General features: G+C 33.5%; 2 protein-coding genes across 2 annotated transcripts in view; both read right to left on the minus strand.

The window, feature by feature from the left end:
* Nucleotides 1–20,596, minus strand: part of LOC123684898 (inositol-trisphosphate 3-kinase B-like) — a 145,919-nt gene that overhangs the window by 116,814 nt on the left and 8,509 nt on the right. The gene's annotated exons all lie outside the window — the stretch shown is intronic.
* Nucleotides 882–12,090, minus strand: LOC123684897. The gene is made up of 8 exons (XM_045624402.1): nt 10,077–12,090; nt 9,867–10,018; nt 7,331–7,540; nt 6,698–6,907; nt 6,112–6,315; nt 5,893–6,006; nt 2,373–4,391; nt 882–1,882 (listed from the first exon to the last, which is right to left on the minus strand). The coding sequence occupies exons 2-8, from the start codon at nt 10,006–10,008 to the stop codon at nt 1,650–1,652; spliced, it is 3,132 nt and encodes a 1,043-aa protein (XP_045480358.1). The 5' UTR covers nt 10,009–10,018; nt 10,077–12,090; the 3' UTR covers nt 882–1,649.

A 20,596-nucleotide genomic window follows, 5' to 3' on the forward strand; every position in this document is an offset into this window, starting at 1 on the left:
ACACCCCATGGCGGCTTCAATCGTTTCTGTCAGCTGTTCCGTTTGAAATATCATATCCTCCATCGGATGTAAACAAAACTAATAAATCCTAGTTTTTGACGAAAACAGATTTTTTTTCAGGAATTCATAATTTACAACGAGAACCAATTAAGAAAATACAAGAAAACTATCCATTATTATGAATAACCTTACCCTCATTAAACCAAATTTACAATTTTATTACGGAAAAACTAGCAGGATTACAGACTTCGTGAGTCCCAGATTCGTAATCTACGACCAGAATCTGTAAAATTATTCAAATTAATACGCTATTTTAAATAACGCGATTGATACATACAATATAGAATTTTGCCGAGATCACAAATATTTGGAAAACTGTTGAACGGAAAATGAGTGAAAAAATATGTAAAAATATGCTGAATGTTCCTGGAATTGAAATACCCCAAAAAATATAGGGTATCTATATAATTTAAAACAATAGTCACCGTCCAATCCGCTTTTGTGTGACACCCCCTATATATTCTTATATACAGGGTGTCTCAGGTGGTAGGCACAAAACCTGTGTTTTTTATTAGGAAATACCCTATATTTCACTCCAGATTTAGGAAGCATGGTTAGAATGAGGCTAATTTTGACGTCTCATGTGCTCAAAATTTTCCGATTTTGAGATATTTCAATTTGTCAATTCGAGCATCTCTGAAAAAAACTCGATAACTCCGACGCAAAAAAATTTGGTGGAATGAGATTTTGGCTGTGAATACTAGAATGAAGGAATCAAATACTGTATATGGGTCATATAATTATTCAAAACTCTGCTGAGAATTTTCGAAATATCGTCATAGGACGTTTCGAATAGTGATGAAAATTGTGAACAGAATTGGTCTTAATATGAGGATTATTTTATTTTCGAAAATATATTTCATTGTAGTTTCGTTACAGAAATTGCATTTATGACAAGGGCGATCCTAGCCTTTAAATTGGGGGGGGGTCGCCGTTATGAACATTTTTTTGATCCTCTGTATAACCGAAAGAGCCTAGATTGAGAAAGTATTCTAATCTCAATTTTCAAATTTCTAGTCGACCCAGTTCCTCAGTAACTTCTTGATTGAACTTGAGTATTCCCAGTTAAAGGTCATAAAAATAAGGTGAAGTTAAATTATTGGGTAAAGTATTTTAAATAATGAGGAAGTCAAGGGAATCATAATTCTTTTCAAATTTAAATATCTTCTCTATATGTACGAAAGAGCCAGGAATGATAAATATTCTAATCTCCATTTCCAAATTTCTAGTCGACCTAGTTCTTCTGTAATATCTAGTTAGGAATTTCCAGTTGAAGGCATAAAAATATGGTGACAATAAAATATTCGGTTTTTCTTTGGTTTTTGATTAAGAAAAATAATAAACTTCAATTGTAAATGAAGTGTTTCGAAAGAAACACCATCTTGAAAAAATCTTAAGAATACAAATAAATGAATTTCAAAGGAACATAAATAAATCTCTAAATAAAACGAACAAATATAAATGAAAATAAATGAATGAAAATGAAGAAACATAAACAACTTTCTTGAAAAGTAAATAAATATATGAAAAAATAAATAAATATGAATAAAAACGAATGACTATGTATAAATTAAAAATATCACAAATATTCAGTTTGAAAATGAAAGTTTCTTCTTGGAGCCCTTCAGCTGATTGTGAATCCATGTCTTTATTTGTGGTGACGTGCGATTCTGAAGAACAGGAGTTTCTTTTATCACTGTTTGTATCACTTTCAAAGGAGGTAGAGCTTTTCTATTCATATATTCTCCGAAAATACGGAAAATAGCATCCTTCTCCTCTTGGGTCCACCTCACTCTTTTGAGGGTGCCAGATAGGGTATGGGCTATAAAAATGGAAAAAAGAGTTGAAACAATACACAAGTTTCAGTAACTTTTCAAGACGAGAGTGATTCTACTCTAACAACACAAGCAATTTTTTTTCTCAAACATAAATCGTATGATATATCAAGAGAATTTTTTTAAGAGACATTTATTCCACTCCGTAGTGATTCACTTGGTCCTAATGAACATGAATTGTTGAAATTCAAGTTCTTTCATATTATATTTTAGATCTGGAGTGGAAAAATTCAATATACTTCACGAGAGCCCTCGCTGGAGCTCAGCTGTAGATTTGTTTTCGATTGGTAATACTATAATATAAAATATAGTGATGAAATCACTATTTTACGTTCACGGCCGTACCAAAAAAAATTGCTTCGGGAAATGACATTAGTAAAGTCGAAATTTCAAGATGTTTTTGAAAAAAAAACTATTTTGAGGTTGGTGAATTGATTACAATTAGCAGTTCGAATGAAATGTAATTATGTATCTCACCTTTGCTGGAATTCCTCCTATTCCCCCCACTAAGATTTGGAGTTCCTCCTGTTGAATTGATTTCATTTGTAGGAATTGGTTCTTCATCATTGACAACCTCATTTTCGGAGTCATCACTGCTTGCATTTTCATTTTCTCCTTGAGCTGTTTGCAGGAGTTGTGAAATGCCCAAAATGTCCCTACTTATAATGGGCTGACGATAAATGCCCTTGTGTATCTTCTCCGAATGGCCCATGAAGTTCGACAAATCCACTACGTCTTGATTTTCAAGATTCAAAGTAATACACGTAGTGGCTATATGTTTCCTCAAATTGGTGCCACGTAGTCTTGTCGGGTGCTCAGCACCACAAGCTTCAGAGAATTTCCTCATCAAAGTGCAGGCACTCAGATGTGGATGCTTTTTTGTATCCGACCCTGGTGTACCGAATACATAAGGGTTACTCTTGTGGACCCTCATATTTGTTCTGTTTTTTATTATTAATTGGATGCACTCACATAAATGAGTATCCAATAGAACAGGAACCGTCCGATTCAACTTGCCCCTTATAGTGAATCGAACATATTTTTTTGCAATTTCTTTTGATTTCTCTGAAAGTGATTGAAATAGATCATTATTACTTCTCTCAATCGTTTCGTATTTTTCAAATTCGGTAATGCTAATTCTCTCGACTTCTCCAGCGCGTCGTCTATTGAAAACCTGGATAGACGTTAGCGTTGCCTCTGCTAAGTCTATCCAGGCCAATGACGAGAAGCAAATTTTCAATTTCTCAAGGGCGTCTTTTCTCTTCTTGGTCAAATAGTCGCTGAGTTTTTTTATGTCGCCCATTGTGGGTAGCATAACTGTTTTTGTTCTACTCATTTTCAGTTGAGTTTCAGCAACAGTTCTGTTTACATTTATGTTCACTTCTTGAGCGAAAACTTTCAAGAAATATTTAGCATTTTTTCGCATTTCTTCCTTGTGGTTTTTAATGCACTCTGTTATTAATAAATTGCCAATCTGCTTCAGCAGTGTGCCCAAACTGAACGCTACCGAAGGAGCTTCGAAGCAGTTCGTAGTTTCAGTGTACCGGGCACACATATTTATAGCAGATAAAACCATGTCTACAAATTTTGGGTCATATATAGAGGCTAAATTATTTATTTCCTTACTCAGTGCCTTCATTTTAATGAGGAAATTACCAATTAATCGTAATCTCTGCCTTATCATTTGGAAATGTCTCGGTTCTCTATATTTTTCCACCATTTTGTTAGCATAAATGATGATGAGTTCATCATATCTGATTGCTCTACATACATCATCCTCCCTCAGCGGTGGGAATAAATGATTTCTCACAGTTATTGATGCCATAGGATGTATTCTTGATGTGATTTTTTTACTTAGCAAATTTGGCAATCTTTTAATGTCGGAATCAATGCCTGTGCAGGATCTGAAATGCACTCGAAGGGTGGCTTTTGAGAAAAATCCCTTACAGTTTGCACATGCACTGTAATCCCTACCACTTTTATTCCTGCTGCTTTTAGGCCGTCGCGCCACAATCAGCTCACCATCATTTAAATTCTCATTCGTATTAAAAAGGAAATTTCCCCTTTTTCTTATCTGACCAATAATCTTGGCCCTTTCTACGTTACCTTTTGGTAACATAATAAATTTTTTCACCTCCTCCTCACCGCTGTGTTTATTCTCTAGGTGTCGTGAGATTTTTTGCTGTTTCGTATGGCAGTAGAAACAAAAATTTGCCTTCTTGTCTCCTTTTCTTCCGCGGGACTCAGTTACCATCATATTTTCATCATCGCACCCTGGTTCGTTTAACGAGGCAGATAAATGAACTTGGATGCTTTTCGAGAGGGAATTATTATTGGACTCATTCGGTTGCGTTTTCTCCTCAATATTCAGATCCATTTCAGATAGAAAGGAACATGGTGTTGAGCTCCGACTGCCATCTCGTGAGTTATCAGATTGCGTTTCTGAATAAGTAGATAAATTATAATCTGAATCATCATCAGAATTGTCTCCATAAACTGAAAATAATAATAATAATTTAGGAAAAACTTTGAAGTTATAAACATTTAGGTTCACAAGAAAGCGACAGCGCGATGTTTCATATTTCTCGAATTAGGGAACATATACAGTGTGTAGATAAAAAAGGGGCAAAATCAATAAGTGAGTTATTTAATGTTTTCTTATGATTTCACTCATGACGTCATTTATTTTTACAGGTTGACGTCATATTTTCTTTCAAATAACTACCCCATTTTTTAGCTGCTTTATTATACCTACTTACATGAGGTTGTGCAATAAGTTACGTTAATTACAATCTTTCACACCATTATTTAGGTAAATTGCAGAAAATGTGTGATCTTTTGAAAAAATTTGTTATCTACGGTTTCAATTGTGTACACCATCATTAAGGCAAGTTTGATAAAGGAGAGAAAATATTTGGATTAATAATTAGAAAAAAATCATGCTGTGACTCTGTGAAATATGGTCTTCATGAGCAATGTTACCATAAGATGGTTAATTAAAAACTTGAATTCACCTGAAAGAGCGTTTTGCTTGATAAGATTCAATAACACAGCTCTTAATTTGATTTCTCACGTTATCCACACACTGTATAGAATGTATATAAATATTTATTATATTTTATTATTTACATACAGGGTGATTCACCGCGATGGCCTATTAGAAGTCCAACGTCCAATTAAATATTTGCATATGAAATAAACGATTGACAATAATTAACAATGAAACTAATTTAATTTCAGACTTGTTTCGAATGGTACAATATATACTTTTTATGATTTCATAACAACCATAACCTTAGAAATATTATGAAGATCCATATTTTTATTTTCTTTCAGGAAAGCTCAAGTAATAATTTCTCTAAGAGGTATGGAACATTGGGCAAATGTTGCAGGTCCCATTATTAGGAATTACTGTTCTATACAGGGTGTATCTTGAATGGTTGGCCTTCGCCTAGTAGTGAATGCAAGTCATCCAGGCCTTTCAGAAAAGTAGCTTGTTGCGTATCCCAACTGTTAGTTTCGGAGATACAGGGTGATTCAGGGAAAAATCTCAAAGATCTTATTATTGCCCTAGAAATATCAAAATAACATTGAACGCTCTGAAAGGTTGTTTGATGTGAACAAACCCACAAAATTCAAATAAAATCGGACTGCTGATTTGCGAGTAATGGTTATCCGAAATTGAAGCCGATTTTCATTAATCTTCCTGTACATTACTAACTGTCTTAAGATACACAACAAGCCACTTCTCTAAAAAGCCTGGATAACCTACACTCACCACTAGGCTATAGCCAACCACTCATGTTACACCCTGTATAAGCAAAAGATTCGAAAAATTTCGAAAGAAGGTTTTACAGTAACGATATCTGAACAAATATATTTTTTCATTTTTCAGTATAGATTGTAGAAACAAGTTTCAAGGAATATGGGTATTAATTTAATCAATTAATATTGCTCTCACGAAAATATATGCTTTTTCTGAGAAGGGTATAACTACCTGATAATTCTATCTCATCTTCAGGTTCCACTTGAACTGGTATTCCATGATGTTGCATAATACTCTGTTTGTTTTTGTCAACATTCATATCTGAAGCTTCCATGGTACTATTATCTGAAGCATAATATAATACCGTTTTAATTCAATGGCATGATAACAATGATCACACATAAATATACAGGGATATTCAAGGAAGGTTGATTATTATAAATGAAGTACCTTGAAATTCTGCATATCTGTCTTCCTCCTCTCCACAAACAGTGGAGAAAACAGTATCATCGAAGTTCTTCATAAGAGAAGTAGATGATCGGTTAATTTCCACATATTCTGTTCCAATTGAAAAATCATTGAAATCCTCATAGACTAGAGATTTTTCTGGCGATCTCCGCGGATTAAGCAATATATCTTCTATAATTATTTTCTCTGCAAATCAATAAAGATTCAATATCAGCCCTCGATATAGCTATTAGCTATCAGGTCACTACAGAGGCGTACCCAGGCATAAGCCTTGGGGAGGATATAGAAAAAATTGTTCGCATTTTCCTTCTTTTGAAGAAGTTTTCCAAAGAAGTTTGCTTACTCATAATAAGATTGTGTTATATAAGGTTGTTACATACAATGGATATTCCTCCTGGGGGAATATATCCCCCTTATCCCCCCCTTGGGTACGCCACTGCGTCACTATAAAATTAAAGTTGTTCGTGAATTGAGCTATAATATACATACATATATAATAGTTGAGGATGAAAATAAGACTCAAATGATCTTGTTATCAAAAATATGTGAAGAACAAGTAAGTAGGTACCTTGAAATGCTCCGTCACTACTTTGTTCATCTCTACCCTCAACGGTGGAAACATATTCATGGTTGATGGAGGAAGTAGATGGTCTGTCCATATCCACATATTTTTTTCCAATTTTTGAATCAGTGGAATGATTATCGCCTATAGATTTTTCTACTGATTCTCTTTGTTCGAGCGTTTCTTCTTGAAGAATCCTCTGTTCTTCTCTTTGCTCTGAAAATGAATATGGATTGGATATAAATATTTTATTGCAAACAGTCACTCAGAAAAACTTAATTGTACCCGTTGGGCAAAATTCGATGGTATTGAATAGTAGCCCTGTAGCCATAGGATCTAGGAATTATGGATGGCATATTTTCAACTTCGATTTTTAAAAGATGGATAATGACCAAAACCAATCCCTATTTATTTATTCATTAATGAGTGAAATCTCATTTTGGATTCAATGATTCATTTTTATGAATTTTTATAGTTAATGAATGCTAATTAATAACGATTCGTTTTGAGTTTTTGAAAGCTATATTTCATATTTTTACCGAATTTCAGCTAAAATCTGACCGAAATATTACGATTTAAGGTTGAAAATACGTGTCAAATGACCGTGTTATTGAAAATATTTCGAGAAAAAGTAATTACCTTGAATTGCTTCATCACTACTTTCTTCATCTTTTTTAACAACGGAGGAAACATATTTATGGTTGATGGAGGAAGTAGATGGTCTGTCCATATCCACATATTTTTCTCCAATTTTCGAATCAGTGAAATTATTATCGCTTACAGATTTCTTTACTGATTTTAGCTGTCCAACCATTTCATCTTGAAGTACCCTCAGTTCTTCTTTTTTCTCTGAAAATGAATATAGATTCGATATGAATATATTATTTGTCACTCAGAAAATCTCAACTACAACCTTAAGAAAGGAATATAATGGATGGCATATTTTCAACTTCAATTCTCAAAAGATGAATACCTAATGTCCAAAACGGAATCCCTTTCTCCTTTTGTGTTCAATTCATAAGGGAAAATTCATTTTTGTTTGAATTGATTAATTTTTTCAATTTTTTTTATTCATATGAAATAAAAAATTTAACGATGTTGAATCCGGAGACCTTACTGACCACCAAATAATTTAATTATCAGAAGTTCACAAATTATCATAAATAGGCCCTTGGTTGATTTGCCGTGTGAAACTGAAACTTTTTATGATTTTTGTAGTTTTTAAAGAAATTTATTTATCATATTATATATCTTCGAAAATTGAAAAAACGATTTTATTTATTTTAGAAACATTTGTGGTTTTTAATAAACAACAATTATGTATTATAACTTCTAGACTAAGTAAGCAATAAGAATGAAATAATTATACCAATGGATTTTACCAAAAAAGTGACTGTAGTACTTTTCATTTCACGCCAATTTCCAATTTTCTTCTATAGCTTGAAAACAGTTGAATTTATTATCTGTTCGAGTCCGCAAATGTGCCATTCATCTTTTGCTAGCTCAAAAGTTTTCTGAGATCCCATCACTAGACAACGAATTTGGGACAGCCGATATAGTCAATTGAAATGTTTGGCTCTATATGTACAGGGTGTTTTATTATTAACTGGATTAACATATATGGTCGTGTAGATGACACCGGGAGAATAATTTTTGTCTTATGACATATTTTTTTTTTTTAACGACTTTATTCTTCAATTAGATACAACAAGGCGACATTTAGCTTGAAGCTACTCTTACATGTAACCTCATCATACCATAACATCCATGACCTAGCCGGGATTCGAACCCGGTACCTTCAGCATCACAGCCGTCTCCCAAACCACTGTGCTGCCGAAGGTAGACAACATATATCTCGTTTTCAAAGCGAACTTGAGACACAAAGGGTTCAACGTAATTTCTGAGCAATATTTTATTGAACATGATCAGTATGAACCTTTAAAGTTACGATTTCTGGTCACACCAACTTATTTTTTGGTGCTAAATTCGAAAAAGGTAAAGAACCCTGAAAAAAAATTTCAAACTGGCGGAAAACCTGCAATGTTCGTAATTTTTTTTTTCGGTTGTCAAATTGAATTTCATTTTCCGAATGAACTCAATTTTCCAAGAATTTCAATAAAAAAATCTTTATAAATCGAAAGGAATATAATTGTTGCATGTTTACAGGAAAAAATTATTCACCCGAAATTGATGAAATATTTCACGATTGTCTTGTTTTCATACTTTACACGAATATGAAAACTGAATCGAAAAATATCAAACCTTCCTTCATTAAAGCCATCCAAAATTCTCCTCCGGTCTTCTAACAAAATTGAATTATCCTTGGATGAGTTCAAATTTATAATTCACAGGTAATAACTCAAGGTCGAGAGTTCGACCCCTAACATAGATTCATTGGAATTACAGTGAAATATTTTTGTGATAAATTTTCATTACTATTTGAATTGTTTCGACAGCTCAATTTCAAACTTTTGGCCATCATAGCCCTACCAGTTTTTTTTTTCAATTATGCTAGAGGACCAAAAGAAAAATTTAGATGGCTTTAATGAAGGAACTGTTCGATATTTATCGATTCTTTTTTACTTTCGTGTGAGGTATAGAGATAAGTACAATCATCAAACATTTCATCAATTTCTGTTGATTTTTTTTCGCTTTAGATATGTAAAAAATATTTTGGTTCGATTTATGAAAAAATTTTCTCACAAAAATTATCTTAGAAAATTGAGTTCATTCAGAAAATTAAATTAAATTTAGCAACCGAGTTCTCGTTCGGAAGTTATCGTATAAACGTTCGGCCGGACAGAATCGAATTTGAGGATAGATTTGTCAACAGTGAGTGGAACCTTTTGAAACCATTTCCGGCTCGGAATTCAAAAACTACAGACATCGTGATGAAATGATAGAGCGATCAATTCGGATACAGGCACTCGAAAAAATTTAATTTTATTTTATCAACAATAAGTTTCATTTCGAAATTTCTGATTACGAAACAGGAGGTACAGGGGGTGTTATGGAACTTTGCAGTATTGTGATCAATTAAGAATATTCTATATTCAATTATAGTGGCAAAATTCATATGTATCCCTGGAGATTTTCAAAAAGAAATTTCATTCTAACAACTTATTTTCAATCGATAAAAAATAATTATGGGTGATAATATAAAAAAACAACTCACCTTTTTCTGTTATCAGTACTGCTTCATATTTGGCACCTCTATGTTTTACAATGCAGGCATTATTATCTCCTTTTTTCTTTGAAATATTTTTCATTGAATATATTCCGTAAGTCTGGTCGGGAAAATGAACTAGACCAAACATTTTTGCTTTCCTGGAAAACACAATTTCTTTATTTAACTGTCTCAATTAAGATTATCAATAGATCTTACCTTACAAAAAGATCGAAATATTCAAACACAAGTTTTCACTCCGAAATATTCACAACACAACCAACTTCAGATTAAAAAAATCGAATTTATCTGCTCGTCTATTTTCAGAGTTCTAATATTCACTTGGAGAAATTCAGAATAGATCTGTATTATTCCAACTGTTACTAGGCCCTAGTAACAGAAATTTTTTTATTATCTCGTCAAATGAGCGAGATTTTGCCTATATACGATGACATGAAACACCCGATATTGGTTATACACAAAAATCTAATACATTCAAATATAAATCGTTTTCAAGTTTTATATCTTCAAAAAAGTAATTTTAAGGTTGAAAAATATCGAATTGTATATTAAGCTCTTACCTTTAATAACTGAATAAACAAAAAGTCCTTAGGTCAAAGGCAAATATAACTTATAAAAAAACTTCAAACACCTTCACTAACTTCACTTAATAATTGAGTCTCAAAAACGTACAAATATCAGTCAGTCAGTAAGCAAGACCGTATAGAAATAGTGAAGAGTACTAGTATTATATAGTAATTACCCCTCCCAAGATTTTCAAAATATGAAATTTCAGAATTCTTGCAGAAACGAAAAACGAAATTTTTTTCCATAAAAATGAACCAATAATCATTTTACTTTCCTTTGAAATCTTCAAGGCAGTCGAAAATCGCACCCTTCAGAGTTTATTAGTTTATTATCGCTTTCAAGATAATTATTTTTATTTCCCTACGAGCACGTCTATTTTCGAGATTTATTATTATCCTTTGTATATCCACTTTGTCGGCGTTGCCTCTGGTTTTGCCAAATGTGATTTTTGTATTCGTCATCGGTATACGCCAGGCCAGTGATTCCTAAAGTGGTCCAGGTTATTGCAAAATATTCAACGCTTTCAAATAATAGCTACCTAAATTTGCATAACGGTCAAAAAAGTTATCCGTCTTTACTGAATTTTAAAGCCGACCCATAAAACGAACCGTAATTCTGTTATGGATAATGCCGACAAAGCATTATCAGAGGTGTCTACAAGCATGAGAGTTGCTAAGTACAGGTCCATTATGCATAAGATATTGTAATTACTGTATTGAATTCGTATAAGATCCTCTTTATTTCCGGAAAGCAATGTATTGATCGAACATCATTTCAACAGTTTCATCAGCGTGATCAGATTGGAATATGATGAATCTATACTGACGTTTGAATTGAGAAGTGCGTGCGTATCTACAAAAAATCACTTTTGGGATATTGATTGAACTTTAAATACTTTCATTTGTGCCATCCACAGATTAAATTTAATTAACATGCATTATCATTTATTTTTTCTTCATATTAATTCAATTGAATCTGTGGATGAAATGAAAGTCTTCAAAGACAAATATCCCAAATGTGCTATTTTGCAGATACGCCCTTTTCAATTGAAACGTATATTATATTTTTGATGGTCTTTTTAATGTGCTTTCAACAATTGAACATTTGCTCCCATAACCACATATAAAATATTATGAATCTAAATAATTGATTGGAAATACAGAGATATATCTTCGTAAAAATTCCATAAAAATGAACCAATAATCATTTTACTTTCCTTTGAAATCTTCAAGGCAGTCGAAAATCGCACCCTTCAGAGTTTATTAGTTTATTATCGCTTTCAAGATAATTATTTTTATTTCCCTACGAGCACGTCTATTTTCGAGATTTATTATTATCCTTTGTATATCCACTTTGTCGGCGTTGCCTCTGGTTTTGCCAAATGTGATTTTTGTATTCGTCATCGGTATACGCCAGGCCAGTGATTCCTAAAGTGGTCCAGGTTATTGCAAAATATTCAACGCTTTCAAATAATAGCTACCTAAATTTGCATAACGGTCAAAAAAGTTATCCGTCTTTACTGAATTTTAAAGCCGACCCATAAAACGAACCGTAATTCTGTTATGGATAATGCCGACAAAGCATTATCAGAGGTGTCTACAAGCATGAGAGTTGCTAAGTACAGGTCCATTATGCATAAGATATTGTAATTATGTACTGTATTGAATTCGTATAAGATCCTCTTTATTTCCGGAAAGCAATGTATTGATCGAACATCATTTCAACAGTTTCATCAGCGTGATCAGATTGGAATATGATGAATCTATACTGACGTTTGAATTGAGAAGTGCGTGCGTATCTACAAAAAATCACTTTTGGGATATTGATTGAACTTTAAATACTTTCATTTGTGCCATCTACAGATTAAATTTAATTAACATGCATTATCATTTATTTTTTCTTCATATTAATTCAATTGAATCTGTGGATGAAATGAAAGTCTTCAAAGACAAATATCCCAAATGTGCTATTTTGCAGATACGCCCTTTTCAATTGAAAAGTATATTATATTGAATATGAATTGATTCATCGGAACATTCTTGAGTCTAGACATTCCCAACCGTCTCGGTTAGATTTTTTGAAACTACTAAAATCTATCAAATGATTTCTTCCTATTAAAAACTTCCTGAAAATGCAATAATCTACTGAAAAATTGGATATCAACTAAATCTGGTCATACTGAGTTTCATTATATTTTGAGTATCTATTGACACTTTAGCTCAAATGATAGGTACACTGAAATTATCGTACAAAACGCTATTATCGTACATGCGATATCGTACATAGAATTGAGCAGCAAATTATCGTACAAAACGATAATTATCGTACGAACGGCAACGCTGTACTAGGGCTCTTGCAGCAAAAATTCGATAAGAGGGGGAATATCATCATCCACATCTTGAAGAAAACACCAGACGTGGTGTAAACATTTATTTACAACCCTTGTATTGCCGATAACTGGAGAATTCACTATATGGATTGAAGACATCTGGTTACGGTCCCGAAATTCAACATTAAAAAGATGTACCTATATCTGAATCATCTCTATACCGACCCCGAGGAGTCTTTTCAAGCCGGACTTTAATATTTTCAATATTCTGCTTGAATTTTATGTAGAAGCCTCTATTCACACGAAATTTTGCATGAAGATCAAAATTGATAATTTATATATTCAGGCAAAATTTCAACTCGAGCAAATTTGTTGTAACTTATATATTAGGTGTACATTTTTTTAATTCTTCTTGAATTTTCTATTGTTCTGTTTATGCTATCCGCACGAAATTGTGCACGCAGTCTCGAATGATCATTTTATGTATACACGCGAAATCTCCATCTGATCAGATCTGTAATCACAGAGATATCAAGTTTTTAATATCCAATATTCTTCTTGAATTTTCTATGGTTAATTTTTTATGGTTCTCATTATGCGATAAGCTTGAAATTTGGCGAGGAGCTTAGCATTGCTATTTTATATCAATACCCAAAATCTCAACTCAACGTCAGTTCTGTGGTAACAGAGTTTCTATGGTTCTGATCAAGTGATCAACAAGATATTTCGCACGAAGCTTTATATGGTCATTCTACATCTGAATGCAAATTTCCCTCGCAAATGTGACTTTGGTTTCGAAATTCACAAAATACAAAATTTCGAACGGCCATATTTACGGAACCCCTATTCAGGTTCTGCTTATTAAACGAACTCAACTGCGGCATTGGAGATCCGAACCTTCCCTGCAAATTTCGCGTATACAGGGTGTTTCATTGGGAAACGGAAATACTTCATAGGTGCTTAGTTGACACCAAGGCGATTCTGGAGATACCCCATTCATTGGGTCTTACAGTCTTCGTAGGCGAGATACAGAGTGTTTTATGCGTTTTGCCCGTTCCTTTCAGAGGCCATTTCAAACGAACCACCCAGTATATTTTCTTCATATTTGGCAAATATGTTCCTAATTGAGAGCCCAAACGTATCATGCAATAACCACCTCGAAAATTCAGGTCCTGGTTAACAAAAAATTATGAATAGTTTGAATCCTCGTAACAACACCCTGTACATCGGAATTTTGAAAATCTGTTTCGATATTCGGAAACACCACTAAAAACTAAACTGAGAAGTGTAATTCAAATTTTCGCGCAGACAGTTTTACTGCACACATTTTCAAAGTGAAAGTGAAGTTTTCAAGAACTCATCAGGCTTGTCGGCGTTCGCTTTACGTTGCCGGATTTCATGACCACTTGGGGTTCTGCATTATTATCTTTTCAATTCTCTAATCAGACTACCTCGGTAGTGCAGTGGACAGAGATGTCGACTGTGGTGCCGAAGGTACCGGGTTCGAATCCTGGCTAGGTCATGGATGTTGTACATGTCCGGTGATGGTTAGGTTAGAGGCTAATGACCATAGCAGTCGATGCCTTCAATGAAAGAAAAAAAAAAAATCTCTAATCAGAATGTTGATTCCTCAAAAATGGAATGCAAAATATAAGAAAACAATTCTATTTCATCACTTCCAACTGATCCTTCTTGAGAAATATAAGTTTCATTATTTCATACCACATTCCATTATTTTATGATATTCTTCATTTTTTATATCAAATTATCTAGAGTCGAGCGTGGGCGCAATCGAATTAAATAATGGTTCATCCTCATCATCCGATCATTACTCGATAATCTTAAACAAAAATGCCGAAAACAAAACAAAAATTAACAGGGCCCAAATATGTGTTCAACGAGAAGGCGGTGTTTTTGAACATTAACTCGATATTTTATAGCATTTTATCAAATCCGTCTGTTATAAATGTTTCCTATTAATACAACTGTCTTATTTTCACCTTTACGAAAAAATGTTAGATAAGCTTTGTTGCTGAGAATGTTATTACGAATCTAAATGCATGAAAAAATATAGGGTGTTCCATTGAAAAAATATCATTTTATGAAATATTATGACAACGCGTCTATTTTTTTTTTTTCGGCATCGAGAAGGCCACTGAGAATGCTACCAGTTTGCCCATTTAACCGACATCGTAGCATCCATAATAACAGAGTTGGCAATGGTGCCGACTCAATTTGGAACACCCTGTATATGAACATTCAAAATCTCAATTGAATCGGATCTGTAATCACGGCTCTATTTTCAATATTCTCCTTGAAACTTCTATAGTCCATTTGTCATGGTTTTCATAATCTGATATCCATCAGTTGTGTGGTCACGTAAATATTGGTCATTTTTTTGGTTATTCTTTTTTAATTTTCTATTGTGCTGATTAGATGATGAGCATTAAATTTTGCACAAAGCATTTAAATGTCATTTTCCATCCAATTGGAAATCTTTATCGCGATCGAAACTGCAGTTCCGACATCAACAAGAAAATGAAATTTCGAACGTCAATATTTACGGAAACCATAATCGGATTTTATCCATAAACGAACTTAACCGCGGCATTTCTGATCCAAACCTACTCTGAAAATTTTAAGTTTCTAAGACCTTTCATTAGAGAATTATCGTGTACCTATACGGCTGAACGGTCAGAGTTGAATTTGAGGACGGATTCGTCATCAGTGAGTCGAACCTTATCATTTATCCATAAACTTCTTATGGACATTTCCAATGGAAGACCCTGCATACATCACTTTTTTCAAATGCGAGTACATCTGCATCCCATAAGCAATAGAAAGGAATATCCACATATTATTTGCACAAATTCCTGACCCACACATTTCATGAAGAAAAGAACGAATGAAAAAAATATATATTTATTGCGTAATGCGAGATGATAAAAATTTCAACCGAAAATTAATGTCCCGAAACTCAACAATAAAGAGATATATTTCAAAAATATCGCCTGATATCCCATTGAACTGCGTACTACATATTGACATCTTATATTTCCTCATGTCATTTATACATATAGTGAACTTCTACTTGAAGAATTGAAATGCGAAGAAATAGTTAATTTCCCATCTAAAGCGGAAACTTCCACTCATATACCGAGAAATGTTCGGACCAATGGCACATTTAGAACCGAATGTCATTCCGATTCCGAGAAGAATATAATTTCATTGAGAAAACCATTTTCATTCCTTGTGCAAAGATATTTCTGACATGCGGGACAGTCGAAATCGAATGAATAGATTTTATAAGAACGCAATAGAGACGATATCAACGTGATAAACGTCCTGGAACTATGCAGTATATTAGGGTACTGGAAGTCAGCATTATACATATATCAGTTCCAAGACTGTCCCGGAACTATCATTTCGGTCCTGGAAGTCAACATTAGGCATATATCAGTTCCAAGACTGTCCTGGAACTATACATCGGTCTTGGAACTCGCGGTTAGCTGGTAAAAAATGTCTTGGAACTCGACGTTAGTCATATATATATATATATATATATATATATATATATATATATATATATATATATATATATATATATATATATATAAACATGCGACTGTCATGATTTTATTTGTTCTGAAATGAGGCCGACAGGAATGTTGTGGAGGTATTCTGAAAATACATCTAATAATTCTTTTTTGACATACAAATACTCTATCCAAATCAGATGCACTACCCCATATGAAAATATTGTATGACATATGTGGGTAAGCAAGACAGTAGTATATGTCCTGGAGTGACTGGAGAGGAAATAAATTTTTTATCTTGTTCAAGGCGTAGTAGGCACTATTTAATTTTTTACAAACCATATCAATGTGTTCAGTCCAACGTAAATTTTTGTCAATCTGAGTTCCAAGAAATTTCGTGCATTCTGTTGAAGTTATTGATAAATCATCGTGATTTAAAACAATTCGATTAGTACCAATATTTTTGAGGCAAAAATGAATGCACACTGTTTTTTCAATATTTACTACCAAACCGTTGCTGCGACACCAGTCAACAAATATTCTAAGCACCGCCGAAATACCACCTATCAGCTCCTCAAAGCTCTGAGCTGCAATCAAAAAAGATGAGGCATCCGCAAATAGTGCAACCAAAAGTGCAATGATATGTTCAGGTAAATCATGGATGAATAAAATGAATAATAGAGGTCCGAGGACAGAGCCCTGCGGAACCCCCATATCCAGTATGCAAGACTCCGATACAGCACAGTCGACCCTCACCGACATTTTGCGCTCCGTTATATAACTCTTCAGCCACTCAAGGAATATACCTCTAAATCCCAGATTATAAAATTTGCTCAGCATAAAATCAAATCTCAGTGAATCGAACGCTTTTGACAAATCAAAAAATGTACCAGCCACATAATGCCCATCATCTAACTTTTCATAAACCGTCTGCACAAATGAATAAGCTGCAGTTTCGGTTGAATGACCAGGTCTGAAGCCGTGTTGTGAACTTGTAATTACGTTGAACTTATTCAAAAAGGCAAGCATTCTGTCTAAAACTAATCTTTCGAATACCTTTGAGAAACAACTCAGAAGGGATATAGGGCGATAATTTGCAATATCAAGAGGATCTCCCTTTTTATGAATAGGCACAACTATGCTCCTTTTCAAAATTTCCGGAAATCTGCCAGTAGAAACTGAGAGATTGACCAGGTAGGCGAAGTGTTCAGAAATAGAGTCACTAATAAATTTCATAGTTCTTGACGATATACAATCAATGCCTGTACTTTTTTTGTTTTTCAACATTTTGATAACATCACCTACTTCATATTTTGTAACAGGATAAAAAAAGAAATTTGAGCATAGCATTTTTGAAGCTGTACATGATACCGATAAAGTATTCCGAAAATATTCTGAGAGAATCTTAGAAGTTACTGTCGAAAAATATTCACCAAATGAGTCCGCTACAATAGCAGGGTTTGTACATAAATTTCCATTTAGAAGCAGATTTATTCTTTTATAATTTTTATTCGTTTTACCGATTTCCTTATTCACTAGGTTCCAAGTTGTATTATTTTTTTGAAAAGAATTATTCATCATGTTAACGTAATATTTTTTTTTACTAGTTTCTAGTAATTTATTGTAATCTGCCTTGGCAGTTCTATACATTTTCAAGGATTCCACTGATCTGATATTAGAATGCAGCCAATATATATGTTTTAAACGAAGGCTAGCTTGTTTTATCTCTCGCGATACCCAAGGCTTAGAATCCTTTTTAGTGAAAATCCTCTTGAGAGGACAGCATTCGCTAAATGATTCTTTAATGATGTTGATAAATGTGTCAAAGCAGAGATCTATATCAGAATTGACATAAACATCTCCAAAGCTTGTGTTTTTAATTAAAATATTAAGTTCATCTAAATTTTTTTGAGTAACCTGCCTAACATAGCGTATTTTATCCACAGAATCGCAAGAACTGATACTTTTCATTGAGTAGTAATAATCAAGGGAAACCACCTTATGATCAGCAAGATGAGCTTCAAAAATTTTAGTTTTACATGATTTTAGATCTACATCTGTCAAAATATAATCTTACAAGGAAATTGATGTTTTACCAGAAATATCAGTAAATATTCGTGTTGGTTCGAATGATGTGATATTCAAATTGAAGCATTGTAGAAAGTCACTGAATCGAGATTTCGGTCTTGAGTCCATGCTGTTGAAATCTACATTCATATCTCCACACAAAAATAATGAGTTGGTTTGATCTGTACACTTTTGCACCACGCTGGTGAGTTTATCAAGAAATAAGTTGAAGTCACCCCCGGGTGATCTGTAGACACTAATTACACCCACTTTCAAGCCTTACCCGATATTTTCACCGCACAGACCTCACAATTCAGTTCTTCTGAGAGCTGGGAAACATCAATGTTCGTCGCCCGTAGAGTGTTCTTTACGTAAATGGCAGTTCCACCATTTTTATGCGAGGTACGACAATAATACGAGACTAGCTTATAATCAGAAAGCCTCATAAGTTTTATATTTTTTTTCGCACTCCAATGTTCGGCAATGCTAACTATGTCCGGTTTCTCTTCCATTAAGAGTACTTCCAGATTATTGATCTTATTTGAAATACATTGAATATTTATTTGAAATATTTTCAATCTTTTTGATGACGTGATAATTTTAGGATTCACTTGGAGTTCTGATTGGATACTTTTTGCCGGAAAAAATGACGGACATTTGCATGTTTAGGCCAATTGGAAGGTAAGACGGCTTTAGAGTACTCACTTGCTGGAATCATGACCTTAAAAGAGGAATAACTCTCGGGAAATCTTGATTTCAAAGGTTCACACATTACATTTCCCAAAAAACTCTGCCTTAGAAAAGACACCAAATCTTCAGCAGTCGTATCCGGTCGTAGATTTGTAACATGGAAGGGTCTTAATCTTTCTATTCCCTGAACATTGGTAGATCCTGCGTAATCACCGGTTACCAAAGTACGGTTGGGTTTTCGTTTTGACTTTTTGTAGGGTACTTGGGTCCATTCCGACATCTCATTTTTCTCTTGATCGTGTTCAGTAGTTTTATAATTAGTCGGATTTACAGAATTCAACTTGTTTACTTCCTGAGGGAGTATTTGACTTCCATTTGTGTCTTTATTTTCAGTTACTTTTTCAGCATAGGAAACGTTTACTGTTTGTTTCCCTTTAGATTTATCTTTCATATCATTCTTGTGTGTGCTGCGAATATGGGAATCTCCGCTTTTTTGTTGAACATTGGGTTCTCCTTGTTTATTTGTCCCATGTGTTGATACACATGTATTACTCATTAATTGATTATTCATCAATAAACTTATTTGATCCTGCAGAGATCGAATTGCAATTGCCTGATTTGCGATCACAAGATCTTTCTGGATTAGAAGTTCAGTCTTGTATTTATTTTCCACTTGTAATGAGGTAATTACTTCTTTATCCCTGGAATTTGTGTGAACATAGTTATCACTGACTTCCGGATTAACTTCATTACTTTTCGAGGATTTTTCACGAAATATTTCAGCGAAAGATATCAACGCTTCATTAGTAATGTATTCCGGTAATTCACCGTTGATTATGAAATCAATTAATTCGTTCTTGCGAATTTTATTCAGCTCGTTATAAACACCGTCTGCACTTTCCGACATCTTGACATAGAATGAAACAATCCTTCTGAAATTCTCGTCCCGATCAGATCTATTAAATCAAGGATATATCGGTTATTCCTCTTCCAATATACTATTTAAATTGTCTGTGGTTCTGATGACGTATGATCAACTTGAAATTTTGATCGAAATGTGGAAAATTGTCATTTTCAATACTCCTTATAATAATTCAATCGTTTAAACTCATATTCAAATACAGTGTGAAGTTACAATTTCCCAAAAAATAAACAAAGATAAAATATCATTGAAGAACTGAAAATATCAAATTGAAAGAAGAACTAGCTGAAATTTTCGTGCCCCACGTTGGGCGCCAAAAATGTGTTACAATTGCCCATGAGACTCTTAAGACTGATTTCCAGGGGTGATTTGGCTTATTTTGCAACAAAACTCCTACCCAGGTTTTTACAAATTCAAAATTCAATTCAAAAATGAATAAAATATAAAATATATAAATAAATAAAGAAAATTATATAATCTGTGCATATGGAGCAAATTTAGGAAGTAAAGATTAAAGGCAAAAAGGAATTATTCGTCATTTTATCGAACAAAATAAACAAGAAGAATAATAATATATAACTATATAGCTATCAAAAAATTAAAAATA

The sequence above is a fragment of the Harmonia axyridis genome, chromosome 7, assembly GCF_914767665.1.
Source record: "Harmonia axyridis chromosome 7, icHarAxyr1.1, whole genome shotgun sequence".
In the NCBI taxonomy this organism is placed as follows: domain Eukaryota; kingdom Metazoa; phylum Arthropoda; class Insecta; order Coleoptera; family Coccinellidae; genus Harmonia; species Harmonia axyridis.

Bases quoted from the DNA above. Each gene is read 5' to 3' on its own strand.
- LOC123684897 (XM_045624402.1), bottom strand. From the start codon at position 10,008: ATGTTTGGTCTAGTTCATTTTCCCGACCAGACTTACGGAATATATTCA. The intron at 6,908-7,330 runs GTAATTACTTTT...ATTCATTTTCAG, and splicing joins TAGTGATGAAGCAATTCAAG to AGCAAAGAGAAGAACAGAGG. The intron at 4,392-5,892 runs GTAGTTATACCC...TATTATTTTCAG, and splicing joins AGATGAGATAGAATTATCAG to TTTATGGAGACAATTCTGAT.